General features: G+C 40.4%; 3 protein-coding genes across 3 annotated transcripts; 1 reads left to right on the forward strand and 2 right to left on the reverse strand.

Annotated features, from left to right (window-relative positions):
• Positions 1-500: 500 nt before the first annotated feature.
• LOC121806819 lies at positions 501-4,563 on the reverse strand. The gene is made up of 7 exons (XM_042206970.1): positions 4,426-4,563; positions 2,668-3,266; positions 1,619-2,249; positions 1,426-1,526; positions 1,211-1,300; positions 1,005-1,132; positions 501-877 (listed from the first exon to the last, which is right to left on the reverse strand). Exons 2-7 carry the CDS (start codon positions 3,205-3,207, stop codon positions 733-735), a joined length of 1,635 nt encoding a protein of 544 aa, XP_042062904.1. The 5' UTR covers positions 3,208-3,266; positions 4,426-4,563; the 3' UTR covers positions 501-732.
• A 5,690-nt stretch (positions 4,564-10,253) lies between these two features.
• LOC121807355 (nicotianamine synthase-like) lies at positions 10,254-18,928 on the forward strand. The gene is made up of 2 exons (XM_042207575.1): positions 10,254-11,276; positions 18,760-18,928. Exon 1 carries the CDS (start codon positions 10,337-10,339, stop codon positions 11,258-11,260), a length of 924 nt encoding a protein of 307 aa, XP_042063509.1. The 5' UTR covers positions 10,254-10,336; the 3' UTR covers positions 11,261-11,276; positions 18,760-18,928.
• Positions 18,929-25,444: 6,516 nt separating this feature from the next.
• Positions 25,445-26,921, reverse strand: LOC121809089 (zinc finger MYM-type protein 1-like). Its single transcript, XM_042209637.1, has 2 exons — positions 26,611-26,921; positions 25,445-26,549 (listed from the first exon to the last, which is right to left on the reverse strand). Exons 1-2 carry the CDS (start codon positions 26,919-26,921, stop codon positions 25,445-25,447), a joined length of 1,416 nt encoding a protein of 471 aa, XP_042065571.1.
• Between the last annotated feature and the right edge of the window lie 972 nt (positions 26,922-27,893).

Genomic DNA, 27,893 nt, shown 5'->3' on the forward strand with positions numbered 1-27,893 from the left:
TCCTCCAGGAGTCCTGAATGAACTGTTTTGATATTTTGATCGAGCTGGAGTGTGGTATAACATTGAATGGATCATGTTTGGATAAGTACTTTACGCTAAATCTATACAAGTAACATAAAACATACTGTGTTGTACGCGTGATATACCCTTTAAGGCTGAAAGGCATTTTGAACCAAAATTCAGTGACGTGTGACAATATTCTTAAAAAATGAGGGCAACAAAAGATAATGTACCAAAATGTAGGAACTAAAATCTAGTTATAAAATATTTAAAAACTATATTGTAGTACCTAGAAAAAGAAAATAATTAGGCCTTAAATCTCACATTAGCTACAATTTTGACTTAAATTGATGACTACAATTTTGACTTAAATTGATAAAGTGTATGTTTTCATATTTCATTGAAGCAATATATATCTGGCTCTAAGTCGATAAACTCATAAAGGATAACTGTACGTGTATTTTACTTTAATGAATAACAAGCTTGCTTGGCCAAGAACCTTGAAACAACAGTGGTATTTGAACATATATTAAACAGATTCAACTGATGCATTTGACGTGTATTTTTACTATTATACATTGTTTTTCTTCCCATATCTACTTTTATTCCTATATACATGCATCTGAGAAGAAAATCTTCTTGCCAATGTTTCAACAGGGCAAGCATCCGAATAAAGCAGCCCGCTTGCCCTGTAAACCATGGAAGCAAAAAAGTCGCGACAGATAAACCATTTTAGCGAGCATGTAGTGGTTGTGCATTCTCAAGTAGTGCCTTGTAGCACTGCAGGCTGCAAAGAGGAAGCTTTGATTTCGAATCTCTGTACTTGTACACATTTGTACAAGATGGGCCGGCACATTTCTCTCGTGGAGGAGGATACCTGGAAATCCATGCGAAAAAATATGAAACATGGGAACAAAAGACACAAATTCGAGCTTGACTTAATAACTTGAGATTTAGTAGACATGTTTTGGCTACGTTGCTTCAGCCTATCTGCGTCAAAATACCTGCACGACTTGGGTTCGAAGATACTTGGAAGGCCAACCTCAGCAGGAAATGTTACAACTGTCCCTGAAGGTCCCATGACCCATCTAACAGCATCGGGTGCAACTGTAGCACCGTTTGCATTCCTCTCCTGCATCATCATGCATAACTAGGGTAAACATATAGAAGTCTTTTGCAAACAAGATTGCTCTTTACGAACAACTTTTACCTGCACTAGCTCCTGCTGCCGTTTTATAATCTTATCCTCTCGCCTTTTCCTGCTGGAATCTTGACCCAAGATTTTCCTGATTGCCTCGGCCTAATAATAAGGAAAAACATAACACATGAAACCAGTTGATGTAAAACTCGATTTTTTATTACACTGTAGTGCACAAGAATCGATACATGAGAACACAATGACTGAGCATAAAAGATCAAACAAACCTCAGATTCACGGGAAGCCTTTTCATTTTGTATCCTTCGCCTTTGGGCAGCCTCAGCTCTTTTCAGTTGTTGCTCCACTTCTGATAGCTGTTCCTTTGTCTCTGCCAAAAGTAACACGATAATAAGCAGTCAATTTACCACGAAGTAACAAAAGAAAAATCTGTTCACTAGTACAACAATAAGAAATACTCACTTCTTGGTGGGGCAGGTGGCAACCCATCTGGGAATTGGATTGATTTAGCACCCAAACCAGGTGAGGGCTCTCTTCCAGATAAAGTAGCTCTTCGCCGGGTAGTAATTGAGCTTTCTTTGGAGTTCTTAGCGACGTCAATTGGTGACTTCCTCTGTTTCTTATTCTTGTGTTCAACCTCATCGTCAGATAATGCTTCTTCCTCCTCTGTATATTCTGTATCTTCAGGTGCACTTGCAGATCTGGATTTCTTCTCTTTGGCTGATCTTGAGGAACCATAATCTTCAATATCTCTATCCATAACCCTAGATATCTTCCGTAGTTTCCTGCCCCTGAAGGTACCATCTTCATACTCTGTATTATCATACGACGTGATTCTTGAAGTTTTGAGCTTTTGAAGGTACCGAATCTCATCATCATCCTCATCATATATTTCATCATCAGAATACTTCTTGCTTATGGACTTGTTTTTAGATGGCCTGCCATGCTTTACAGCTTGCTTGACAGACTCCTCAGGTATATCCTCCTTACAAGAATCCACTTTTCCAAAGGCAAAACCAGTCCTCGAAAAATCTTTCCATGGCACACCTCGAAGGTCACCCTTCTCATTTTTATCACGGAGATTCAAATTTTCCTGTTAAAAGACAACGACATTGTTAGGTCTCCAAAGCTGTCAAGTACTTGGCCAATAAAAAGGCAATATATCCAAAAACAAAGGGAAAACAGCTAGATAATATTACAAGGAAAAATAAGTTATGAATCTGCTTGCAAGATGAAGTTTAATCATCTGAATTCTGACCAAAAAGAAGTGTTTAAAAACAGTAAATAGACAGAACTTTAATCAGGTTTACAGAGGATCTTTTTTTAATAATATTGCATTTAGCATCTACAATTTCTTTCTCATATGCAAATATTACAACTGTTTTTAGCAACTACTTCAAAATATGATGATGCATACAATGCATCAGTTGAATAGAATTTCCATTTAGAAATAAAGCCCGCTGAGTTACAGGATCAAAATTACTGAAAAGCCTTCAATCTAGAGAAAATACCTTAGAGAGAGGATAATTTGCATCTGACGAAGGCTTTGTAGCAAAAGTTCCAGCTATTGAAGAACTGCCAGAACTAGATCTTGTGTGAATGGTGTGTGTTACACCTCCAACCTTTAGTTTTACCTTATTGACTTTGTTTCCAGTTCCATCAGATGCTGCTCCAAGTGGCTCAGAATGGTAATCCCCAGTCGCTCGTTCGCTCATTTTATCGTCCTTCATTTGCGTACTGTTCAAGCTAGCTCCAGCAGGATTATCATCACCACAACTTTTAAGGTCAGTGGAGTCCTCCAATGTGTTTTCTTCGTCATAAATCTTATGCACGGATTCAGCATCACAAAGGTTTAGTGATGTTGTTGAGGACTCCTTGCCCGCACTAGGTGCATCACTCACGTGGTCTGATGGAGTTGATGATAATGAGATAGAATCTCTATTTTCTTGGGGGGATTCTGATTCATTTGAAGGACGATGATTCAAATTACTCCTCCTTTTCCTCGAAGTTCTGCGTGTTGTATTGCTCCCAGAATCGCCATGGCTATCCATTGCGTAAAAACAATTCAATAAGAACCTTATTCAACTTCTTTCCCTTGCTAATAAAAATCCTAACAAAAGAAACACAAATCCGATTGTTCATCAGTCACACATAAGAGTCAAATCTGAAGTTTCCAAAATGAAATACAAATATAGGGAAAGTTTATATAGCTATAGAAGACTAAAAGTTCCTTTTCTGAGTACTACTTAACCAAGCATATATGAAATTTTGCATTTGCAAATGCATATCCACACCTATCTGCTTTGCCTTAATCAAAACAGATAAATCTTAAATATTACATATAAGCAAAAATGGTATGTTTCTCCGAGAGGCCTGAAGCAGGAAAGAAAGAAACATAATATTAATAAGTTAAGTGCGACAAAATATATGTATTGGCGTTGAAATGTTTCAAATTCGGAGGAGAAACAAATACGAATAGCTCATGGAGACAAAGTTCTTCTTTCCCCTGCACTTTTCCTCAGCCTAGAGGATATTCTCCAAATGGAACACGAAAGAGCTCCATTGGCGTAGAAGAGGAACCAATTTACATCAAAGACACACTGTTATATACTCCCTCCGTCCCATAAACATGAAACATTTGGTTTCCGGCCCGGGATTTTATCCAGTGTTGTTTTATGAGTTAATAAAGAGAGGAAAAAGTAGAGATGATGTTGGTTCCATTTTAGGTAACGCTTCATTTTTAATGGGACAGTGGGAATACTGATATACGGCTAATGGCATTCGTTTTAGGGCTAGCACATATGACCGAATTGGGGACAGAATTTTTCAGATATAGACAGACATATTTAATTTAAGCCTCATAACTACATCAAAATTAACCAAATCCATCTTTAGCAAACGAAAAACTTTGATAACTTAACCTAGAACTAGTTGGCTTTCACACATATAACGAAAGCTACTACTTCAGCCACAGAGACTTATAATAAAGCCAAGATTGCTGAAGATATGAACAAGCATCAGATTATAAAACGCCCTCATCAATTTCAACAAAATTTCCATAAGTTCTCCCAAAGCAAGAGAATAGCAAATTAGCAACCATTCCATCTAAGACCAAATAATTACCAGGTAAAAAAAATTAAAAAAAAAATTCAAAATTGGCAATTTATCTTCTGTTTCTGCCTCCAACAAAACAAGGAGAGGGAAAAAAAGCAAAGAAAAGATTAAAAGGAAAAAGCTTAGCATCGAAACGAAGATAGAAGAATAATTACCTGAAAACTATCAGAAAACAACAGCACCCAAAGAAAATTGGAAAGAAGCATCGATGAGGGATGACTCATCTCGGTAGTGAGTGTCTGTGTGGAAGAAAAGTAAGACGCTACGCTATTTGTCATTCAATTGCCACTGCAAGGTGTCTCACCACTCTTTATTTTATTCTTCAGAAAATAAAATATTTGTAAATTTAAATTCTTTGGTTTTTGTTTAAAAAGTGACATTTTCAGGTGATTTTCAAAATGATACTACTAAGTATATTGTTTTGTTTAAAAAATTAATTTTTTTTATTTCTTTTCATTGTAAAAAGATTGGCAAAAAAACAGCTATAAAAACATTCAAGTCACAAATATTTAAGTGAGTATTCACTATTCATTATAATGAATTTCGTCAAAACTTGAATTATAAATATTTCGCCATTTCTATATTTGCGTTTGTCATATCACGAATACGGTGTTAATAAATTAAAATTAGTGGAACTGTGGCATGGCTCAGTGTGTAATTTCTATTTTTATTTTACAAATGTTCAAACTTCAAAGGAATTGTGTCCTTTTTTATACATTATTTTGTTATATGCCACTTCAAAATATATGTAGAAAATTTTCAACAAGTTGCGTCAAGATCTTGGAGACCAAAAAATTGGAAATCGAAAGTGTTAGTATTAATTTATTGAATATGTGTAACCAATCATTAATTCTCGCATATTTGGCAATCATTATGGAAATTATTATAATGTAGACAAGCAAAGACTTAAAACCAAAGGACATAACCCGATTGATTATAAATGTCAATATTATTATAATGTTTCATCATACAGTCAAGGACTCAACAAATTGTGAGCTTTCCAAGTACTATGTTGCACCAAAAAATACTTGATGCCCATCAGAAGTTGGTGTAATTGTTCCTATAATTTTCATCAAACACATATAAGTCATCTTATTTTCAAAAAACATGCGTAGAAATGTAGAATGGGAAAAATAGTGACCATCTCCAACCATACATCAAAACTCATTTTTAGTGTAGACAATTTCTTCAATCATACACTAAACTCAAATCCAATTTTGGGTTTTTGAATGGAATAACACCATATATGGTGTAAAACTTAAATATAGTGTACATGGTTAAAGTAAAACTACTTTTGGTGTGATGTATACTCAAAAATGGGTTTGAGTTTGACGTAAATGGTTGGAGATGCCCTAAACAACGAAAAAATGCGTTAAAAAATCACATGTTTAAACCTGTGTGCGTAAAGCTAGTCTTAAAAAACGTGTCCGCCAATGTCGCCTTCAATAACGCATTTGCCAAACTTGGGTTTAAAACCGAGTTTTTGCCAAATGTGTTTTGACTAAATTTGAAAAAAAATTTTTGTCAATTTGAGAACTTTTCGCTCCAAAGTAGCATCCTTGAACTGTATCAACGGCTCTTTAAGAAAGTACATATGGAATCGTTACTAATTAAAGAAACGAAATGTGGATTCAATGATTCCTTAAAACTTTGGGACTAGTAATATATTTCTTGCACGTATTAAAATCATCTCAAATTTGTAAGTAAGAAAGTACTCTATATAGATTCCATTATCAAATACTATCAATTAAACTGTTTTAATATAGAATTTCATAGTTAAATTTATAGTATTGTCCGTGTGAACCCGTTGCAAACTTGGCCCTTGGTTGATAGATTCTTATTGCATGCTGTTAAGGACCTAAATCCCTAACGATCCGATAAAACGGACAATAACAAGATAAAGATAATCTGGCGTCCGTGAGGGTCGGCGGAGATAAAGATCTGGGCGGCTGTGCGCGGGTTCCAACCCGTCGGGCAACGGCTACAGATCAGATATACGTTCCGTCTGTGCGCGGAGACCTTCCGTCGGACAGCATGTAGAGTAGGGAATTACGGATTCAAAGCATAACTCGAGGCATTTGGCCAAAATAATATATTCATTGATACATTGTTGGATCCTTAAATATGATAACAAGCTCTCCTATTTATAATAGTAGAATACTACCCTAACTTAGAATAAGAAAATTAAGATATGGAAAAGATTTGGTGAAATAAAACATAACTAAATAATTGTGATTTCCTAAGATATGGGATCGTATCAACTCCCCCACGGTTGAAATCCGTCTTGTCCTCAAGGTGGAAACTACGAAGCAACGACGATAGCCGTAAGCAAAAGCTTTGGTGAGGCGTCTCCTCCTGGATCAAATGCATACTGAATAGTTGAATGTATCCCTCGATCACTTCCATAAAAAATCAACCAAGGAGACCTAATGTGGCCGCCAAAATTCCGTGCCAAAATGAAAAACCTGTTCACACCTCCAACAATGCTCAACCATGGTGTGTCATTGCGCGGAGGGATCAACCTTGCATCGGTGTCGAGCGATGTTGATCGATGATTCATACTTGGAACATCACCGACATTCAAATCCACATAGACACAAGCAAGTGCATGCGAACCGGAGTGAGCGTTCAATTTAAGCTCATCCTCACACAACCTTCGCTTCTCCTCCATTTCCTCTTGATTGTCCTGTTTTTTCATATCAAATCCAGCCAGGATGTCATTAACAAGGCTCTGATTCTCCATGCTCTCTCTCTCGCTCGGCTTCTCCATCAACACACTAAAATCTTTCTCTTTAGGCTCTAAACTAGATCGAAGGGCGTCGGCTTTATTTTCTTTCTCTAGCAAAGTCTCTGTATCTTCTCTCATCTCCAATTCCTTATGTGTTGGAACACTAAGATCATCAATCTTCTCATCATATGCCCCGACGAGCACTTGCCGCGGCGTATTGCCGGTCTTGACGATCTCTTCTAGGGACTCGTTGATTGGAACATCAACATCAGGATTAGCGTCCCCATTGTGAGCGGTGTTGTTGGGAACATCTTCAACTAGATTTTCGTCATCTATATTTTCCTCAAACGCTGCATTCAACTCAGCGAGGAGGGATGAATGCTTCAATCTATAAATACGCAACTTCTCGTTGTAATCACTTACTGCAGCTAGGTGGGCTGGGTAAGGAGAACAAACCTTGAGGCAGGGAATATTGGGCAGACCACGTTGCTTCCCCGAATCAATAAACCTGCTGGACTGTTGAGGCGGGTGCGTGGCAACGGCAGACAACGGAGCTGTGCGGTGACTCAGCGGTCGGTCATACTTCGTAGGCTGCAAGGTCTGCGGGCAGCGATAGTCGGGCGGATCCCAACGACTAGGTGGACCCAGTGGTGGCTGATCATAATCCGAATATCCTCGCGATGGTTCCCAACAAGAGGGCTGCCACGACTGTGGTGGGTCGTAACAAGTGGCTGGCCGACTAAACTGCTGATCATACCCGCCTATTTGTTGACGATGTTGTTGATATCTTGGTGGGTCCCAACATGAACCCCTGTGATTTCTCCCCTCGCGACGATATCGATCTCTCTACGAGCTGTCACGCGTGCCAAAATTAGGGTTTCTGGGGCGAGGCCCCCTCTCCCAATTACGTCTCCGTCGTGCCCCGTCACCATCAGAATCGTCGTCGTCATACCCTGTTCGCTGATCATACCTGCGGTAGGGGTTTGGTTCAAGATTATCGAACCGGCGATCCATTTCATCTCTCCAAGAATCCCATCTGTCGAGTCTATCTATCAACCGATCCAATTTATAACCCACGGAATCATCGTGGTCCGCATCCTCCGTTGGGCGACCCTCACGGTCCCCCTCGTCGTCTGCTGTCGGTTGAAACCGACGTTGTCTCGACGGCCAATCGCGTTATCACGGCGCGACGAGCCATTCGGATAGTAGCCGGGTCGGTTTGCGCCCCAACCTTGCCTATCGTTGTTGTTGTATCGTCTCATGAGTACTGGATGAAAGCACCAGTTGTTAAGGACCTAAATCCCTAACGATCCGATAAAACGGACAATAACGAGATAAAGATAATCCGGCGCCCGTGAGGGTCGGCGGAGATAAAGATCTGGGCGGCTGTGCGTGGGTTCCAACCCGTCGGGCAACGACTACAGATCAGATATACATTCCGTCTGTGCGCGGAGACCTTCCGTCGGGCAGCAGGTAGCGTAGGGAATTACGGATTCAAAGCATAACTCGAGGCATTTGGCCAAAATAATATATTCATTGATTCATTGTTGGATCCTTAAATATGATAACAAGCTCTCCTATTTATAATAGTAGAATACTACCTTAACTTATTCAATAAGAAAATTAAGATATGGAAAAGATTTGGTGAAATAAAAGATAACTAAATAATTGTGATTTCCTAAGATATGGGATCGTATCACGTGCCTCCTCTTAATTTCCTTCTCTGAATTCATTATATAATACTAGTATATGTGTGTGTCGCGAGCAAAGATTTAAATACTGCATATTCATAGAATTAATTATTACTACTAGGTGGCGTTCGGTTGCCATGACTAAAATTATGAGACTATCCATCTAGGATTAAGTTGTGGGATTATTTTAGTTGGAGGGGGGAGGCTATGACTAATTATCATGAGACTATTCATCTAGGATTAAGTTGAAGGGTTCAATCTTATGAACCAAACATGATATATATTTAATCATGAGATTTAATCTTGCCAACCGAATACCCCTAGTATAGTATATATGTTTGTGGACAACCTGCATGAACAGAGACGCATAGACTAATGTCTAGTAGTATATGTTTGTCACAAGCACAAAGTTTAATACTAGTATATTCTGTATTAGCATAGATTAATTAATAGTAATGTTTTTAGAATTATGTATGTTGTATATACGCAGACGACTGTAGGAAAGTGAGATTGAACCCAAGATCTTTAGCTAAAGAGAATTTTGCAATGTCTTAATTTTGTCATATAAAATAAAATTAATCACTGTAAAATCAAAAGACACTCCAAAATTGATAACCACATAATATTGATATTTAAGGACGGGATTATTGATGTTAAAATTGAGAGTGGCCGAAATATGTATTTTGCCGTTTGAGGTCGAAATTTATATGTTTTACTACTTTTTAAGTGAGTGAATATATATGAAATGCCAAGTTTTTTTAAGTGTAAAGGATTTTCAGATGAGACTGGATTTTGATATTGTGAACCAAGTACGTATATTTTCCCGAATTTCGAGAATTAGTCTTTGGTCGCATTCATTTGTTGTGAAAAAACAAAATTAGTAAGCATGCCCACCAAATAATTTGTTTTGTCACTATATATATGCGTGGGTCAGTTGGTGACTTGATATTCTCTATTTAAATTAATGTATAGCTAGCTAGATGGGGTACTAAGTAAGCCCTATGCCCCTCATGGTTTTTGATTCCATTCATATTCTACACATATTACTCCTAATTTCATGTAAAATTGACATATATACAAAACATATATAAATTCTTCAAAAAACTAGTAACTCATGAAAACTTGTATCTTTATTACAATCACGATCTCAATAGATTTTAAACTCGTCATAATCATACAAAACACATCAATGTTTTGCTCAAAAATATCTTCGCCATCAAACTGAATTTGAGCATAATTAATCTAGCACAAGCAAACAGTTACACGCCAATGAAAAAAATATCCCATAACAATTAAGATTATTTCAATCACACTACCAAAACAAAGATCTACACATCATCAATGCTACATAAAACAAATACTCCATATTTAAAAAAAAAATTAACTCCTATATAAGAGAGGAAATTACGACTAATGTCAAGAGGGCTCAAACTCTGCACCTCATGCAATAATGTCTAAATTCCTAGGCGCTAGGACAAAGACTCTGAACAATAAATACTCCATATATTGTATATGAATGAGGTGTTGCCCACCCCTCATGAGATGGCCCCACAATCGCCATTAAATAGCCCCCTCGGTGGCATCTAATCTCCACAAACACATTAGTAATCAAAACCTAAATCAGAGAGTAATCAAATCAATGCTAAGATGGTTTGCCAAAGCGACCCTCTTGTTCTCAAAGTCCTGCAGCTATACGATAGCATCTCGAAACTGGAGGACCTGAGCCCTTCCGCAGAGGTGGACGCCCTCTTCACAGAGCTCGTCCACCTCTGCATTCCCCCGCACCCCATTGACCCCACTAAGCTCTGCCCTGAGATCCAGGAGATGCGGGGGAAGCTCATCTCCCTCTGTGGCCGCGCAGAGGGCCTCATGGAGAAGCACTTCACCACCCTCCTCGCCTCCTTCGACCGCCCCCTCGACCACCTCTCCCTCTTCCCTTACCACTCCAACTACCTCAAGCTCAGCCGCCACGAATTCGGCCTCCTCTCAAAGCATTGTCCGAATCCAGCCCGCGTAGCATTCGTGGGGTCCGGGCCCCTCCCCCTGACCTCCATCGTCCTGGCGGCCGACCACCTCAAGTCCGCCGTGTTCCACAACTTCGACATCGACGCATCCGCCAACGCCATGGCGGCGAAGCTGGTGGGCCCGCACCCCGAGATATCGGGGCGGATGGAGTTCCACACGGCGGACATCGCGGACGTGCCCGGGGAGGTGCTCCGGGGGTACGACGTGGTGTTCCTGGCGGCGCTGGTGGGGATGGATGCGGAGGAGAAGGCGCACGTGGTGGAGCATCTGGCGGAGAACATGGCGGCGGGGGCGATCCTGATGCTGCGGAGCGCGCACGGGGCGAGGGCCTTCCTCTACCCCGTGGTCGACCCGTGCCATCTGCGGGGTTTTGAGCTGCTGTCGCTCTATCACCCCACGGATGACGTCATCAACTCGGTCGTGGTGGCCAGGAGGTGCCTGAGGCCGCACCCGGCCCCCCTTGGCCGCCACGTGCTCTGCCCTAAGTGCTCCGAGCTTCAGCCTTTCAATCCTCTCACTCTCATTGAGGAAGAGCATCACTGCTGAGCCAATTGGCCATGAGTTCTGATGAAGCGGCGAATTTTCGATGGTAATTAATGCACGTAAAAATAAATTACGACACAGAGGTTTTACGTGGTTCGATTTACTGAGGTAAATCTACGTCCACGGGGAGAAATGGGGGCAGGTTTGTATTGCTTGATCTGCGAATTACAGCTTACAACACTGGCCTGCTTTATGATATTCTCTCTAGAGAGCTTTTTTAGAGTTTAAAAGAAGAAGCAGAAGACCTTATCTATCTGACCTAGGTTCTATTTATACAGTGAACTAAGATCGTGGCATGCAGCATTTATTAGGTAGTGGATGTCGTGGAGATCGTGGCGACCTTGCATGGGTCCACTATCCTGCATGAGTTAATGACTGCTTGACACCACTAAATAGATCGTCGGTGTAGTGGAGGTAGAAATCTTGTATGAGTCCACTATCTCCTAGTTCGGTCGAATACTGAGACCGAACTGCTGAATTATTGCCGAGCAGCTTTTGCCGATCTGAGAGTAGAGCTTGATGCCGACCTGAGAGCAGAGCTTGATGAGTTGGCTTTCACCGAGCTGTAGGCTGGGGCCGAACTCTTTGGTTGTACCGAACTGAACTCTTTAGTCATGCCGGACTGATACTCTTTAGTCATGCCGAACTATACTCTGTCTTGGGCTTTACTGCTGTTGGGCTTGTTTAGTACGTACTCTATCACTACCCCCCCCGAAAAGCGAAGTGAATCACTTCGGCATTCTGGAAAAAAGTATGGGGTAAGTTGATGTTTGTCCACGGTCTCATGAAGTGAACTCTTCTTTGACCGGACTTGGTTTGTGTCCTAATTTGGCGAGTTTTATCGCTCGGATCGGACTTTCCGTTGTCCTAATTTGGGGATCGGACTTTCCCTTGTCCTAATTTGGGGATCGGACTTTCCCTTGTCCTAATTCGGCGAGTTTTATCGCGTGGATCGGACTTTCCCTAGTCCTAATTCAGGCAAGTTTTATCGCGAGAATTGGACTTTTGCTGCAGTTCGTTTCAGACGAAGTGCTTGTTTAAGCTGAATTGTGGTCTTGTATCCTCTTTAGAAGCTTTGACGCACAATCGTGGGCTTGTTGCAGCTCGTTTCAGACGAACTGCTTGTTTAAGCTGAATTGTGGTCTTGTATCCTCTTTAGAAGCTTTGACGCACAATCGTGGGCTTGTATATGTTCTAAGAAGGGGATCAGTCTTCGAAGAACAAGATACCTCAGTAACATTTGTAAGAGACGACACGCACAGAGACAGACAAAACACACAAACAAAACGCACAGAGACAAATAAAGACCAAGTAAACCAAATAAAGCACATTGAGCAAACAGGACTCAAGACTGACTGACCGGACTGTCTCTTACAAATGGAACTTTTTGAGGTTGGAAATGTGCCATGTTCGGGGTACCTGTTCTCCTGACATGTGAGCCAATTTGTAAGACCCTTTGCCGAGGACTTCTGATACCCGATACGGACCTTCCCATGTGGGTTCGAGCTTGCCCAGCTTTTCTGCTCGGCTTACTTCATTGTTTCTCAGGACGAGATCTCCCACTTGAAATTGCAGCTTCTTCACCCTTTGGTTGTAATACCGGGCTACTTGCTCCTTGTACTTGGCTGCTTTTATGCATGCCAATTCTCTTCTTTCTTCGGCAAGATCTAGCTCGGCTCTCAGTCCGTCGTCATTCATTTCTGAGGAGAAATTTAGAGTTCGGGGACTGGGTACGCCGATCTCCACCGGAATTACGGCTTCAGTGCCGTACACCAGACTGTATGGAGTTTCACCATTGGAGGTTGTGGGTGTAGTTCGGTAGGACCATAGGACTTGAGGGAGATTTTCTACCCATTGTCCTTTGGCTTGTTCTAACCGAGCTTTTAACCCTTTCACCAGGATACGATTTGTTACCTCCGTTTGTCCGTTTGCTTGTGGATGAGAGACCGAAGTGAACCGCTGTTGAATATTCAGCTCTTGGCACCAATTCTTGAACGTCTTGTCGGTGAACTGAGTCCCGTTATCCGAGATGAGGATGTGGGGTATGCCAAATCGGCACACTATGTTCTTCCAGACGAAATCCAATGCCTTCGAGCTCGTTATCGTAGCTAATGGTTCAGCTTCTACCCACTTCGTAAAGTAGTCCACGGCAACGACTAGGAATTTCATTTGCCGAGGAGCTTGAGGAAGTGGTCCCACTATGTCTATGCCCCATTGCATGAAAGGCCAAGGGCTTTGCATAGTGGATAGATCGGTCTGCGGCATTCTTGGGATATTTGCATGGATTTGGCACTTCGGGCATGTCTTGACGAGCTGCACTGCTTCTTGTACCAAGGTTGGCCAATAATATCCCCATCTTAGAACTTTTTTAGCTAAAGCTCTAGCTCCGATGTGGCTACCGCACGACCCTTCATGAACTTCTCTGAGGATGTAGTCCGTCTCTTCTGGTCCTACGCACCGCAATAACGGCTGGAGGTAAGACTTTCTAAAGAGGACTCCTTCATGAAGTTCGTACCGAAGTGCTCGGCACGTGATCTTCCGAGCTTCTCTCTTATCTTCGGGCAATTGTCCTTGATCCAGATACTGCAAGATCGGCGTCATCCAGTTCGGCGAGCTGGATATTGAATGTACCTCGGCTTTATCAATGCTTCGATGCATTAATTCTTCCGCCTTTGAGCTCGGATCTGAGGCCAACTTACTTAAGGTATCTGCTCGGCTATTTTCCGCTCTGGGAACGCGGATTATCCGAAAATAGGAGAAACTTCGGCTGATGCTTTGCGCTTTGTCCAAATACTTCTTCATTCTCTCGTCACGGGCTTCACTGGTACCCAACATGTGATTTACTATGACTTGTGAATCACAATGGACTTTGAGAGATTTGACGAGCAGACTTTGCGCTAACTGAAGTCCGGCCAGGAGGGCTTCGTACTCGGCTTCATTATTAGTAGTGGGGAATAGGAACCGAAGTGAGTAGGTTACCTCGTGTCCGTCGGGAGCGACGAGTAAAATACCAGCTCCACTTCCCATCTTGTTTGAAGCTCCATCTACGAATCCGCTCCAGCAGTCTGGCGGCTCTACTTCGGATTCCAAGGGCTGTGCAAGTTCGGCATTGGCAGACTTTTTCTGTTCGGCAATGACAGGGATTGCTTGATCGAACTTGGCCTCTGTAAGAAAATCTGCCAAGGCTTGTCCCTTGATGGCTTTCCGAGGTAGGTACTCGATCGAGTGTTCTCCCAGCTCTATGGCCCATTTGGCGATTCTGCCTGATGCTTCTGGCTTGGTCAAAACTTGCCGAAGAGGCAGATCGGTTAAGACACATACCTTGTGAGCATAGAAGTATGGCCGCAGTCTCCTTGCTGCATTTACTAACGCCAGAGCAATTTTTTCCAGAGGTTGATACCTTGTTTCTGGACCTCTTAATGCTCGGCTTGTAAAGTAGATGGGAAACTGCTTTAGGCCTTCTTCTCGTACAAGCACCGCGCTGATGGTTTGATCTGATGCCGCTAAGTATAAGAATATTACTTCGGCTTCGGTTGGAGCAGAGAGAATAGGAAGCTCGGCTAGATAACTTTTGAGCTCGTCAAAGGCCTTTTTCTGCTCGGCTCCCCACTCGAACTTTGGTGCTTTTTTCAACACTTTGAAGAACGGCAGTTGCTTTTCGGCTGCTTGGGAAAGGAATCGATTCAGTGCGGCTAGACATCCGGTTAGCCTTTGCACGTCATGTATGGACTTCGGCATTGCCATGTTTTGAATGACTTGAACTTTTGAAGGGTTTGCCTTGAGTCCGTCCTTTGAAACCCAACAACCCAGAAATTTTCCTGAATCTACCAAAAAGGTACATTTTTGGGGGTTGAGTTTGAGGTTGGCTTTCCGGAGCACGTCGAGAGTGGATTTGAGGTTGTCTTCGTACTCCGAAGTGCTTTTGCTTTTGACAACTATGTCGTCGACATACACTTCAACCTGTTTCCCGATTAGGTGCCGAAAAAGCTTGTCTACCATCCTTTGATAAGTGGCTCCGGCATTCTTTAAACCGAATGGCATCTTTTTATAAGCGAAAATGCCGAAATCGGTGATGAAAGCTGTTTTCGGAGCGTCACTCTCATCCATCAACACTTGGTGATATCCTTTGTATAAATCAAGAAAACAGAAAATTTCGAAGCCGATCAAAGCTTCTACTTTTTTATCTATATTCGGAAGGGGATAGCAATCTTTTGGACAGTGCTTGTTTAGATCGGTAAAGTCTATGCACATCCGCCATCCTCCTCCTTTTTTCTTGATCATCACAGGATTGGCCACCCAAGAAGGATATTTCACCTCGAATAGTACATCCGCTTTTAGTAATTGGCGGACTTCGTCATGGATGACTTGGCTTCTTTCTGCCGCAAAGAGTCTTTGCTTCTGTTTTACTGGCCGGATTGAAGGATCAATATTTAACCGATGAGTAATTACCTCGGGGGGCACTCCGGTCATGTCCAACGGAGACCATGCAAAGACATCTTTGTACTCCTTGAGGAGCTGAATGGTCTTTTCCCGGAGTAGAGGCGTTCCTGCGAAGCCGACGTTGACCGTTCTGGATGGATCATCTTCGTATAACTGAACGGTCATTGAGTTCGGCTCTGAAGTGACTTCGGTCATCTCGCTTGCCTCCGACTCCGGTTGCTGTGATTGCTATGCTTGATGGTGCCGAACTGATTGCTCGGCACTTTTTAGCGCAATCTGCAGACATTCTTTTGCTCTCTTTTGATCACCTCGGATGACCGCTATCCCATTTTTAGTGGGAATCTTGATGGTGAGGTGATAAGTAGAGCAAACGGCCCGAACTGTGTTGAGCCAGTCCCTCCCCAGGATGATGTTGTACGGAGACCGAGCTTTCACCACAAAGAACTCGATCATCGTATTGGAGCTTGTAGGCGCTTTTCCCACCGTGATCGGAAGGCTGATAATACCTTCAGGGCGGGTGTCCTCCTGGGCGAAACTTTTCAGAGGAAGTGGAGCCGGACTGAGCCGAGCTGGATCCACTTCCATTTTATCGAAACATTCTTTAAAAAGAATGCTGACTGACGCTCCTGTATCCACAAATACTCTGTGGACCAGTTTGTTTGCCACCCCGGCTTGGATGACAATAGCGTCTTGGTGAGGAGAGATGGCTGGGACGGGATCGGCATCTGAAAATGTAATCACTTCGTCTTTCTTCAGCCTTTTATGTGTTGGTTCCTCTTGATTGGAACCTCTGCGTTCTGCTTTTAGGGACGACTTAGTCTTCCCGGCTGGGAGAGCATCAATAGTCAGGATTACTCCATCGTATTGCGGCTCGTCGTCGTCTTCGGGATCCTCATGTCTTTTCGGATCCTGAGGATTGCAGTTCGCACTTCTCTGCCTTTTGTTCTTTTTCGGCTGCTTGCTTTGGTATTTTTTTAACGTTCCTGTTTTCACAAGAACGTCAATACCTGCAGCCAAATCTCGGCACTCCTCGGTATCGTGACCGTGGGTTTGATGGAAGGAGCAATATTGATCCTGAAGTCGCCGTGCGGCTGATTTCGTCATCCGCTTTGGTTTTTCGAACATATCGGAATGTAGTTCGAAAATTTCCGCTCTTGACTTGTTTAATGGTACGAACTGAGCGGGCGGCTTCTCAGGATTGAGACGTGGTCCCAATCTGCCTTGTACTGGTGCCCTTTGAATTCTTTCAAAAGGAGTTCGGCGAGGAAGCACCTGGTCGCTTTGATCGGGCTTCCTTTTGTCTCCTTGGGATGAGCTGTCTAACGACCGTTTTCGACGGTCTGCCTCATCCGCACGAGAAAACTGGTCCGCAATGTCCCACATTTCTTGAGCTGTTTGCGGACCGCACTCCACGAGCTTTCTGTAGAGAGCTCCGGGCAGGATTCCATTTTGGAATGCCGAGATGACAAGTAGATCATTGAGATTATCTACTTGTAGGCATTCCTTATGGAATCTCGTCAGGAAGTCGCTGATCTTTTCGTCGCGACCTTGACGTATAGAAAGCAGCTGAGCCGAAGTGATTCGGGCTTCCGCTTTCTGAAAGAACCTCCTGTGGAAAGCATCCATGAGATCTCGGTAGGATCTGATGCTGCCTTGAGGAAGGCTGTCGAACCACCTTCTGGCGTTCCCGATGAGCAACTCGGGGAACAGCTTGCACATGTGGACCTCATAGACCCTGGTTCGCCATATTATATTGATAGCGTCCCAAGAAGTCATGAGGATCCTCTAGCCCGTCATAAGTCATTGACGGTGTCCGGTAGTTCCGCGGCAAAGGAGTCCGGGTGATGTCGTCCGAGAATGGAGTCTTTAATGCTCCGTACATGGCGAACCCGACATCTCTTCGGTACGGAGGAGATGGAGTTCTCCTGTGGTTCCGGTACCGAGGAGGAACATGTCGGGGTTGAGGATTCTTTCTCCTGGAAGACACGTCACTACTGCGGTAGTGACTTTCATGTCTGGATGAGGAGGGAGAATCCGCCGTTGTCTTCTCCGACTGTTGGCTCTTCTGCAGGAAGGTTAAGAACTCCTCCTGCTTCTCGGCCAAGAACAGCTTGACAGCCTCGTTCAAATCAGGCTGCTGGGAAGACTCGGTGTGTGGACCTTTTGAGCGGCTTGCTCCTTCTCCGTGAGAACTGGAAGTAGATTTTTCACGAGGCTGCTTTCCAGGCCTATGGGCTGCTGGATTAGCTTCCTCATGGTTATCACGGACGGAGGCACGGGTGTTATGTGATCTGGTATGCATTTTTTTTTTTTTGGTAGAAGAGGATCAAAACTCGCTTTATCACAAATTTGGTTCTCTGTTTCCCACAGACGGCGCCAGTGATGAAGCGGCGAATTTTCGATGGTAATTAATGCACGTAAAAATAAATTACGACACAGAGGTTTTACGTGGTTCGATTTACTGAGGTAAATCTACGTCCACGGGGAGAAATGGGGGCAGGTTTGTATTGCTTGATCTGCGAATTACAGCTTACAACACTGGCCTGCTTTATGATATTCTCTCTAGAGAGCTTTTTTAGAGTTTAAAAGAAGAAGCAGAAGACCTTATCTATCTGACCTAGGTTCTATTTATACAGTGAACTAAGATCGTGGCATGCAGCATTTATTAGGTAGTGGATGTCGTGGAGATCGTGGCGACCTTGCATGGGTCCACTATCCTGCATGAGTTAATGACTGCTTGACACCACTAAATAGATCGTCGGTGTAGTGGAGGTAGAAATCTTGTATGAGTCCACTATCTCCTAGTTCGGTCGAATACTGAGACCGAACTGCTGAATTATTGCCGAGCAGCTTTTGCCGATCTGAGAGTAGAGCTTGATGCCGACCTGAGAGCAGAGCTTGATGAGTTGGCTTTCACCGAGCTGTAGGCTGGGGCCGAACTCTTTGGTTGTACCGAACTGAACTCTTTAGTCATGCCGGACTGATACTCTTTAGTCATGCCGAACTATACTCTGTCTTGGGCTTTACTGCTGTTGGGCTTGTTTAGTACGTACTCTATCAAGTTCTCTATCATTTCTTTCTTTTATATCTATCTGTCTGTCTGTCTGTCTATTCGGTCTCATTGTGATTTTCATGATTGTGATTGCGAATCGAACTAATGTGTGTGACTTGTGTTGTTTTGGGAAGGAATAACAGTAATTAATCAATGGTGCTTTAATTTCATCTTGAGAATTCTATGGGAAATATTTTGGTTGTTAATTGTGTTGCTCAATCTTCTCGAGATGTTCGATGGATCATGGATATGCTTGTAGCATAGGATTTTCCAATTTATGTATGTGTTTGAATTATTGCTGAAAACAAGGATTGAAACAAACAAAATTGGAATTTCATTGCTGCCATATTTATGTCCACACATGTTGAAGCAATGCTGCTGTCCTCATCAAATTATTACGATTCACTTCTTCATAACAGTGAAATTATATTCGCCGGAAATTACTAGTTAAATGGTAGTATTAGTTAGGGATAATCAGACGATTCAACACTTCAATTGGAAACACTTATAAGTATATTATTATTACATCAAATCTAAAGGATTAATTTACCATTAATCGATTCGGAGCTAAATCTGATTAGCGATCAAGAAATTAAGGGAACCGTAGTTGATTAGAAAGATGGAAAAGTTATCTGTACTTTTTCACCTTCGTTAGGGTTTGGCAATTGGAGCCTTTGTGCTTGGCCACTACTATTTTAATAAATAATTAGTTTATTAATTAATTAGTATAAAACTTCATCAGTTATATTAATTAATTGATTGGTTAAGGCAAAATTCGATGCGACATAGTTTACAATATGAATTAATTTAAAAAATATCGGAATTGGAACTAATGTGAGCGTTAGCTTGGAAAATACTAAAGTTAATCTGATGACAGCAAAAGGAAATTGAGGATTAAGGGAGTACTAGAGCTTAATTAATAGTATACATATCATTTCAAATTACTATATTGTCATAATTATAGGGTTTTTTCTATTTTCAATACTAGTTCTTCATAAATCATACTAGCTCCAATCCCACACCCATCACATTTAATAGCATGTTAATTTTCAAACTAAGCTGTTGGTGTGTATAGAACAGCTAGTGAATTATATATTCTGCTATCAAAGTAATATGCTAACTCACATATCATGATAATCTAGCAACATAAATACCAATGCAATGTTAAGTATACATCGGATTAAATGTACCTTCTAGAATCATCCAATTAGAAGAATTTTGTACAATGTTCTGTTTATAATTTTAGCTTATATGTATCCATCAGAGTCTTGATTTCCGTGCTTCCAAATATCGGAAGTCAATTCAAGTCATGTTACTTCCAACATGAGGCCATTACAAGAAACTCTCCCAGCCCTAATTACTTTAGAGGTTGAGGTCTGATACGATATCATATCTTAGGAAATCACAATTATTTAGTTATCTTTTATTTCACCAAATCTTTTCCATATCTTAGTTTTCTTATTCAATAAGTTAGGGTAATATTCTACTATTATAAATATGAGAGCTTGTTATCATATTTAAGCATCCAACAATGAATCAATGAATATTATTATTTTGGTCAAATGCCCCGAGTTATGCTTTGAATCCGTAATTCCCTACGCTACCTGCTGCCCGACGGAAGGTCTCCGCGCACAGCCGGAACGTATATCTGATCTGTGGTCGTTGCCCGACGGGTTGGAACCCGCGCACAGCCGCCCAGATCTTTATCTCCGCCAACCCTCACAGGCGCCGGATTATCTTTATCTCGTTATTGTCCGTTTTATCGGATCGTTAGGGATTTAGGTCCTTAACAAGGTCTTAGTTATGTAGTTGAACATATTAAAAATGAAAAAAGAAAGTAATCCTCTTCTTATAGATTCTCCAACAGTCTCTTTTCTCTTTCTGTCTTTACTCCTAACTCTCAAACCCTTTAAGAGAGTCAATTTTGTCACACTATGTAAGCCTAAGCTCGTTATTAACAAACCCTATCACAAGCTCAGCTAGAAGATGTTTGTTTTCAAACTTGTTATTTTTATCAACAAGCTAAAAATTTTAAAAATTTTAATTCTAATTATGAAATAAATAAATTTGAAAACATATAGTATGTATTATTATAAATTTTAAGCAATGAGAAAAAAACAAGTAAACGGAGATCATTTGTCAAATTTAATCTTCTATTTCAATCATGACATTGTCATCAGCTTAGGCGGAACAAATTATGACAAATTTATCTATCTAAGTTTAGCAAATAATTATGACATCTTCTAACTAACAATAAGATGGAATATCATTTTGCGATTAAAAATCTAACCGAACTGAAATACTAGAAGAAGATATATTGGAAAGTCTACATGTGTTTGTTTACTTCAATGGAGTAGTACATAATTCGCTAACCAGCTCAGCAACTACTTTGGGTTAAAAAAAAGGGAAAGAAAAAAGTTGTAGAGTTTATAAGCATTATTTAATTGAGTAACCTTATCAATTTTGTACATAAAATTTGGTGGAAAAAAAAGTGTATGATAGCATTAGAATGTTGACATCCTATGCACATCAACTTTATAGTCGTGCGATGAATTGAGTAGTACAGTACTGCATCTGTAACTGAATATTACTGTTTTTTAATATTTAAATATTAATACATCACATTGGGATTATAAATGGTGTGGTGGGCAAGACGATCGAAATATTCCAATTCCAAACATTCTATCACATTTCACAAATTAAACACAATACTCCAATCGCAACAATAGTGTCACCATCTTTTAATTTGTTATTTTTAGTATTTTATTTTTAGATAATTGGAATGTAACGAAATCACGTGATATGCCTTATCGAAGTTTGCATGAAAAATATATTGAAATACTATAGTTTTGTATTATTACTATTTATATTGAAAAAATTGAGTCAAAACTAGTTAGTAGAATATGCTACATACTTAACTAAATATAAAACAAATAAAATGAAACATAAAATATTAAACATCCCAAAATTGCAAAATTGGATATTTAGCGGTGGATGAATGGAGTATTATATTGTAGTAGTATATCCAAAAAAATTTACAACAACATAAAATGTGGTAATTTTTTCGTGGAGTAACATTTATGAAAATTGCAGCATTTAAAAAAATTGTTAAAAATAGGTAAAAGTTTGTGCAATAAATGGCAATTAATTTAAGTTACTATGTAATTCAATTTTAAAAAATATAGAAAATATAAACAAAAAATCATGATAAAAGATGTAATGATTATTTGGTTGATTATTCCAAATATGTTATTGAAATAATTATTTTGCAGAAAATCAAACAAGAAAACAAAGTCTGGAAAATATGGTTGAATTCAAATTCTGTTAGGAGTAATTCGGAGAATTGACTAGCTAAACTCAAAACCCTAATCTCTACAGATACAATAGTATATACCATAATCTAGACAAATTCTCCAGTGAATGATGAATTGATAAGATGACCAATCTCTAAATGTTGCTTTCACTTTGGTGTGGGAAACCTGAGGTTTTTTCTGTGTTCTTGCTCTCCCAAATGTAAAAGATGTCAAATATGATCCTCCCCAAATCCTTATATATGTGCTAGTCTTGTGGACTTAATTCGGGATGTCCTGAAAACAAACTAGGTTGAGGGTTGTGTAAATAATTTTATTACAATCCTATATTCTGCAAAATGTTGGACCTCTTTAACAGAGGCAGATGGTACATCCAATAGTCATATATTAACAAATCACAACAAAATGTTGGACTCTTTAACAATGATGGAAAGATGCATATATAATGGAGCAATGGCTTTATAGTCCTTTGATGTATTAGTAATTAAGAAATGTTGGCCTCTATGTAAATTGAATGGCCACTATCACATCCTGAATTGGAAGTAGTACATCTTTTCAATATTCAACTTGTTCAATGCTCTTTGCTTTCTTTCTTCAATATAAAGGGCTCTTATCACACATCATCCCCTTTTACCCTTTTTTTTGCTGGTGCTCACCATTGATTGGCTTATAACATCTTCCTCCTATTTTATTTTAAATTAATTATAGTAGTACTTAATTATAATTTGAGCTAGTGATGCTCAAGATGATAAGCATATATACATATACATGATTTAATTCACATATCATGCATGAAATATTTATATAAGATTAGTAAATCAGAGGGGCTAATTCTAATTAACTCCACATGACCAGTAAACTGCCTCAGCACCTAGCCCTCTACCAAATTTCACAACCTATGATTATTGACCTTTTATAATTCAAAAGTAATGCGGCTACTCGACGAGGATGAAAAAGCATAGAATTGCATAAAGACAATTATGAGTGGGGTTGCCTATAAGAGCATCTCCAGTGGGCGGACATCCCACTAGGACATCCACTAGGACATCCCAAAAACATCTCCTGCCACGTCACTAGGACTTCCCATCCCACTGCCACGTCACTAGGACATCCCCTGCACAATCCGCCCTTCCCATCGCCCTTCCCACTAGGACATCCGGCAATAAAAAAAATCACAATAATTTAATTACGTAAAAACGGAAATATAATTTTGACACGGAATACGGGAAAGCAAAATACGGGCAAAAATACATAATCCAACATCCCCGGCTCACTCCGCGTTGAAATGAAGTTCAACGAGCCGTATATATAGAGTTTTTTTTTTAAAAAAAAATAATAATTTCCGGACGTCCGACCGGGACGTCCGACCCTTGCCACAGTGGCGGACGTCCGCCCGCCCGTCGCCGGGACGTCCGAGGACACCCGACGTCCTCACGGGACGTCCGTATCCGACCTAAACGCCACAATGGGGGACGTCCCGGTCGCCCGTCGCGACGTCCGACCGGATGTCCGACCGGACGTCCGCCATTGGAGATGCTCTAACAATGTCATCACATTTCTTTTACCAACTTTATTTAAGCACTAGTTGATCCTTTTCCAATAGCTTTCTCTAAAAATAAATTGATTTGGTTAAGCTTAGGTTCAATCTTGTCAAAAATGGTATTACGTGGCAGTTTGACACACCATTTTCCGTACACTGCACTTACTAATTGATTTTGCGACACATAACAATTGGACACATGGACGATGGGGCAAATGTCCTCCCTCAAATTTATCTCATATATAAATAAAATCTGTTATAAAGCAAAATTATTATACTTCGACCCTAGTACAGTGTCAACTATGTAGCTTAATGTCATGGATTATCTGTTCGTTGCACATGAAATCTGCAAATGGTACTTAAACTTTTAACCCAAATTTGTTTCAATTTTCTTGTAGATTAGTTGGTTTCAGCTTTCTTTTAATTTGTTATAGTGCAAACTACCCAAACCTATATAATTATAGTTAAAGTTATAGTAAGTTGTGATGGTGTAGGACCCCTTATTGAAGAAGCCCAGATTTGCCAACATTGCAACGGTGCCTGAGATCCAGTGACTCATTGCTTTATGTGTGTTTAGCCCAAGTGTTTGAGCCAGGTGCCACGTGTTGGCTGTTAGGCCGTGGAAAGGGTTGAGTCATTTATATACTCCAACCCTAATCTCTCTTCCTCACTTTTCACTCTCCATTCTCTCTGCAGCTTCTCTCTGATATTTCTAGGGTTTTGTCCCTTGAGTGTTTCTCTGTGCTCTGGCTTGAAATCTTCCTCCTCTCTGTTCTTGTGTGTAAACACTAGTGTGTGCGAGTGAGGAGTGGTGTTGAAACCTCTAGTTTCTGGTATGTGATTCTTAACCATTTGTGAGGTTTTTGCTGTTGGTGAGAGTGTCTGCGAGGGAATACCTGATGTGTGTGGTGTGAGTTCTTGAGGTGATTCTTCAGTAAGGCTACTGGATCTAGGGTTTCTGAGATACAGTACTTGGTAGACTGCGGTCTGCTTGTCACACCTTCATCCTTATGGTAGATCGAACTGTGATTTGGGATATTGTGGGCTCGGTATTAAAAGAACCTGTGCGGTTGTACGAAGTGCAACTTGAGCCTACTGTTTTTCTGATATGATTTATTTTGATTACTGTCATCACTTGTAATTTGTGGAGTTTATGGTTTCCTTGAAGTCACTAACCGTGTATTGATGTTTCAGGAGGATCTAATCGTTTAGTTAGTTTAGATCTACACCTCTGTAATTGATCTGTTCAGTGAGGGTTGATCTTCTCAATATTTGAGTGTACTTAGGTCATTCAACCTTAGCCTTCGGCTGGTCGATCCCTAACAGTGGTATCAGAGCCACGTTAGGATCAGCCGAGGCTTGTGGTTTTAACTGCTCAAGGCCTCTATTCCTACCGTGGTTTCTCTTGTAATTGGTTCTTTGGAAAAGAGATCTGCTCCTAGATCTCTTGCTCTGGTATTGCTTTCTTTCTCCTCTTTTCTAGCTCTCCTGTTTGTGTAACGCCCTACTTTCGGAACCCTAATTTGCGAAGCATAAAATTTTTGCTTTTAATGCTTTTAATGCCATAAGTATGTGAATTAAATGATGAGTGAATTAATTGCATGTTTTCTGTGTGACCTAATTGCGTTTTGGAATTTAGATTTGATTTGATTAGTCAAATCCGTTGAGCATATGACATGGCTGTTGAATAGTCAAAGATGTGGAACATATGACGTGGCCAGTGACGAAGCCAGAATTTTACGGTTGGAGGGTCCAAATAAAAAATTCAAATTATAAAATGAAACATAAATAATATTACATAATATAAATATAATGTTGTAAACACATAGTTCCATACAATGGTATTATAACACTCCTCTTCTACTTTTCATCTTCTGAAACCGCTGCATAATAGCTTCATTAGTTACATTAACAAACACATCCTTCTCAATATAAGGAACTAAGCAATCATTCAATAGCTGCCCTCCCATACGATTCTGTAGAGAAGTCTTAACGAGCTTCATTGCTGAAAAAGCTCTTTCTACTGAAGCAGTGGCAACGGGTAAGAGCAATGACAGTTTAATTAACAAATAAACCAACGGAAAATTCTCATGTTTCCTTGTAGAAACCATATTCCGAGCAAGACCTGCAATTCCCGATACTTTTGAAAACCTTTCATCTGTGCGCACATCAAAAATAAAGTTATCAAGCTGACTTTCAAGCTCATACAAAGTAACTTCAGAAAATTCAGATAAATAATACTTGGCAGGGCGAAGCAGCTTCTCTGAATCAAATGCAGAAAATGAGTCTCTAGGATCAAAACATGTCATACACAGAAGTAAATTTGTGTTGACTTCATTAAACCGGTGATTCAACTCTTGAGCTTGTATATAAATGACTGAACAAAACAACTCAACTCGATAATGGTGGAGATTTTTTATTTTCTCAATTTTACGCCTTCCTCTTTCTCTAACTACACACTCATCTTCCATATCAAGCACATCAATCACATTTGTTCTACAAAACTTTGTAACTTCAGTAAGCAAAACCTCCCAACCTTTTTCCCTCATTACTTGTAAACGTGTTTTTGCTACTTTGACAAGATTCATAGCATTAACAATGTCTTGATCCTTCTTTTGTAGAACTTGAGAGAGATCATGTGTAATTCCCAAGAGTTTCCTCATAAGATGCAACACAAAGATAAACTCAAAATGATTTAGAATTTCTTGCACATCCAAAGCTTCAGCCCTATGTGCATCCTCATAACCATTCTCCCCAACATACTCAAGAACATCATTAATAGAAGAAAATAAATGCATCAAGTTGATGAGAGTACCATAATGCGAACTCCAACGAGTATCTCCGGGTCGTGTCAATGACTTCTCTTGATTTAATCCTCTTCCGGTATTAATTTCATCACTTGCAATCCCTTCAACAACCTTCGCTCTTTGACTCTCTCGTAGCACATCTCTGCGCTTACATGAACTTCCAACAATATTACACAAACGGGTGACAGAAATAAAAAAAAGACCCAATACTTGTATGTTTTTTAGCAACAACAACAATTGTGAGTTGAAGCTGATGTGCAAAACAATGCACATAATAAGCACTAAGATTTCTCTTGAGAATCAAACTTTTCAACCCATTGAATTCTCCTCTTATGTTGCTTGCACCATCATATCCTTGACCTCTCAAACTTGATACACTTAAACCATGAGTCGATAACAAAGAATCAAGTGCCTTCTCAAGTGTGGTTGCAACCGTATCACTGACATGCACAATACTAAGAAGACGTTCATTGAGACATCCATTCTTATCCACATATCGTACCGCAACACCCATTTGTTCTTTGACGGACACATCTCGTCACTCATCGACTAATATGGAGAAAGAGTTGTCTCCTATATCATCTACAATAAGTTTTGATGTTTCAACAGAAGCTGCATTAATGATGTCTTTCTGAAGATCCGATGATGTCAGTTTGAGGTTTGCAGTTGCATTTTTCAGTACAACATTATCTATCTCTTCACTGCAAGAAGCAACAACTTTCAAAAACTCAAGAAAGTTACCTTGATTCAAGGATTCATCGTACTCATCATTTCCTCGAAAGGGTAATCCTTGCTTGATAAGATAGCGAAGAGACAAAACAGTTGCACCTAATCTGCGACGGTACTCAAGCTTAGATTTTGTTGATTGTTTAGATATACACACTTCGATGTGTTGGGCTTGATTCATCAAATCTCGACATGCTAATCTACACTTATTATGATCACTTGTATGATCCCCGACGTGATCTCTCAACCTTTCTTTCTTGCGCCAGGCTGTAAATCCTCCAGATACAAAAGCGACTTGTCCATTTCCATGGAGTCTAGAGAAGAGATAACAATATAAACAATATGCTGCATCCTTTGTAATACGATACTCCAACCAATCTTTGAATTCATCAAACCAATGCGTGACAAATTTACGTTGTCGCTTTCCATCAGTTCTTGGAGGAAAATCATGTTCGCGCGGTTGACATGGACCTTTAAGTAAGTAAGCTCTACGCACCCGTTCTATTGAGTTTGACAGATATCTCATTATATCAGGTCGTTTCCCTGGATCACTTGGAATATTTTCTGGATCAGCTTCAAGTTTATCTTCATTCAATGACTCTTGAGGTTGAAGAAGAAGCGTAGGTCCATTAACTGACGAAGATGAAGCAGCAATACTAGGAGAAAGTTTCTTAAAATATCGATCCATTTTCAATTTTCAACAAATACCTACATTCAAAATTTGAAACAAAGTTCATTAACAATTAAATGCATAAATCAT

The sequence above is a fragment of the Salvia splendens genome, chromosome 6 (assembly GCF_004379255.2).
Source record: "Salvia splendens isolate huo1 chromosome 6, SspV2, whole genome shotgun sequence".
NCBI classification, from domain to species: Eukaryota; Viridiplantae; Streptophyta; class Magnoliopsida; order Lamiales; family Lamiaceae; genus Salvia; species Salvia splendens.

Excerpts from the sequence above, each read along its gene's own strand:
- LOC121806819 (XM_042206970.1), bottom strand. The coding sequence starts at position 3,207 with ATGGATAGCCATGGCGATTCTGGGAGCAATACAACACGCAGAACTTCG. Across the intron at positions 1,527-1,618 it reads GCCACCTGCCCCACCAAGAA|AGACAAAGGAACAGCTATCA; the intron begins GTGAGTATTTCT and ends TACTTTTGGCAG. Across the intron at positions 878-1,004 it reads TTCGAACCCAAGTCGTGCAG|GTATCCTCCTCCACGAGAGA; the intron begins GTATTTTGACGC and ends ATGGATTTCCAG.
- LOC121809089 (XM_042209637.1), bottom strand. The coding sequence starts at position 26,921 with ATGGGTGTTGCGGTACGATATGTGGATAAGAATGGATGTCTCAATGAA. Across the intron at positions 26,550-26,610 it reads AAAAAACATACAAGTATTGG|AGATGTGCTACGAGAGAGTC; the intron begins GTCTTTTTTTTA and ends ATGTAAGCGCAG.
- LOC121807355 (XM_042207575.1), top strand. The coding sequence starts at position 10,337 with ATGGTTTGCCAAAGCGACCCTCTTGTTCTCAAAGTCCTGCAGCTATAC.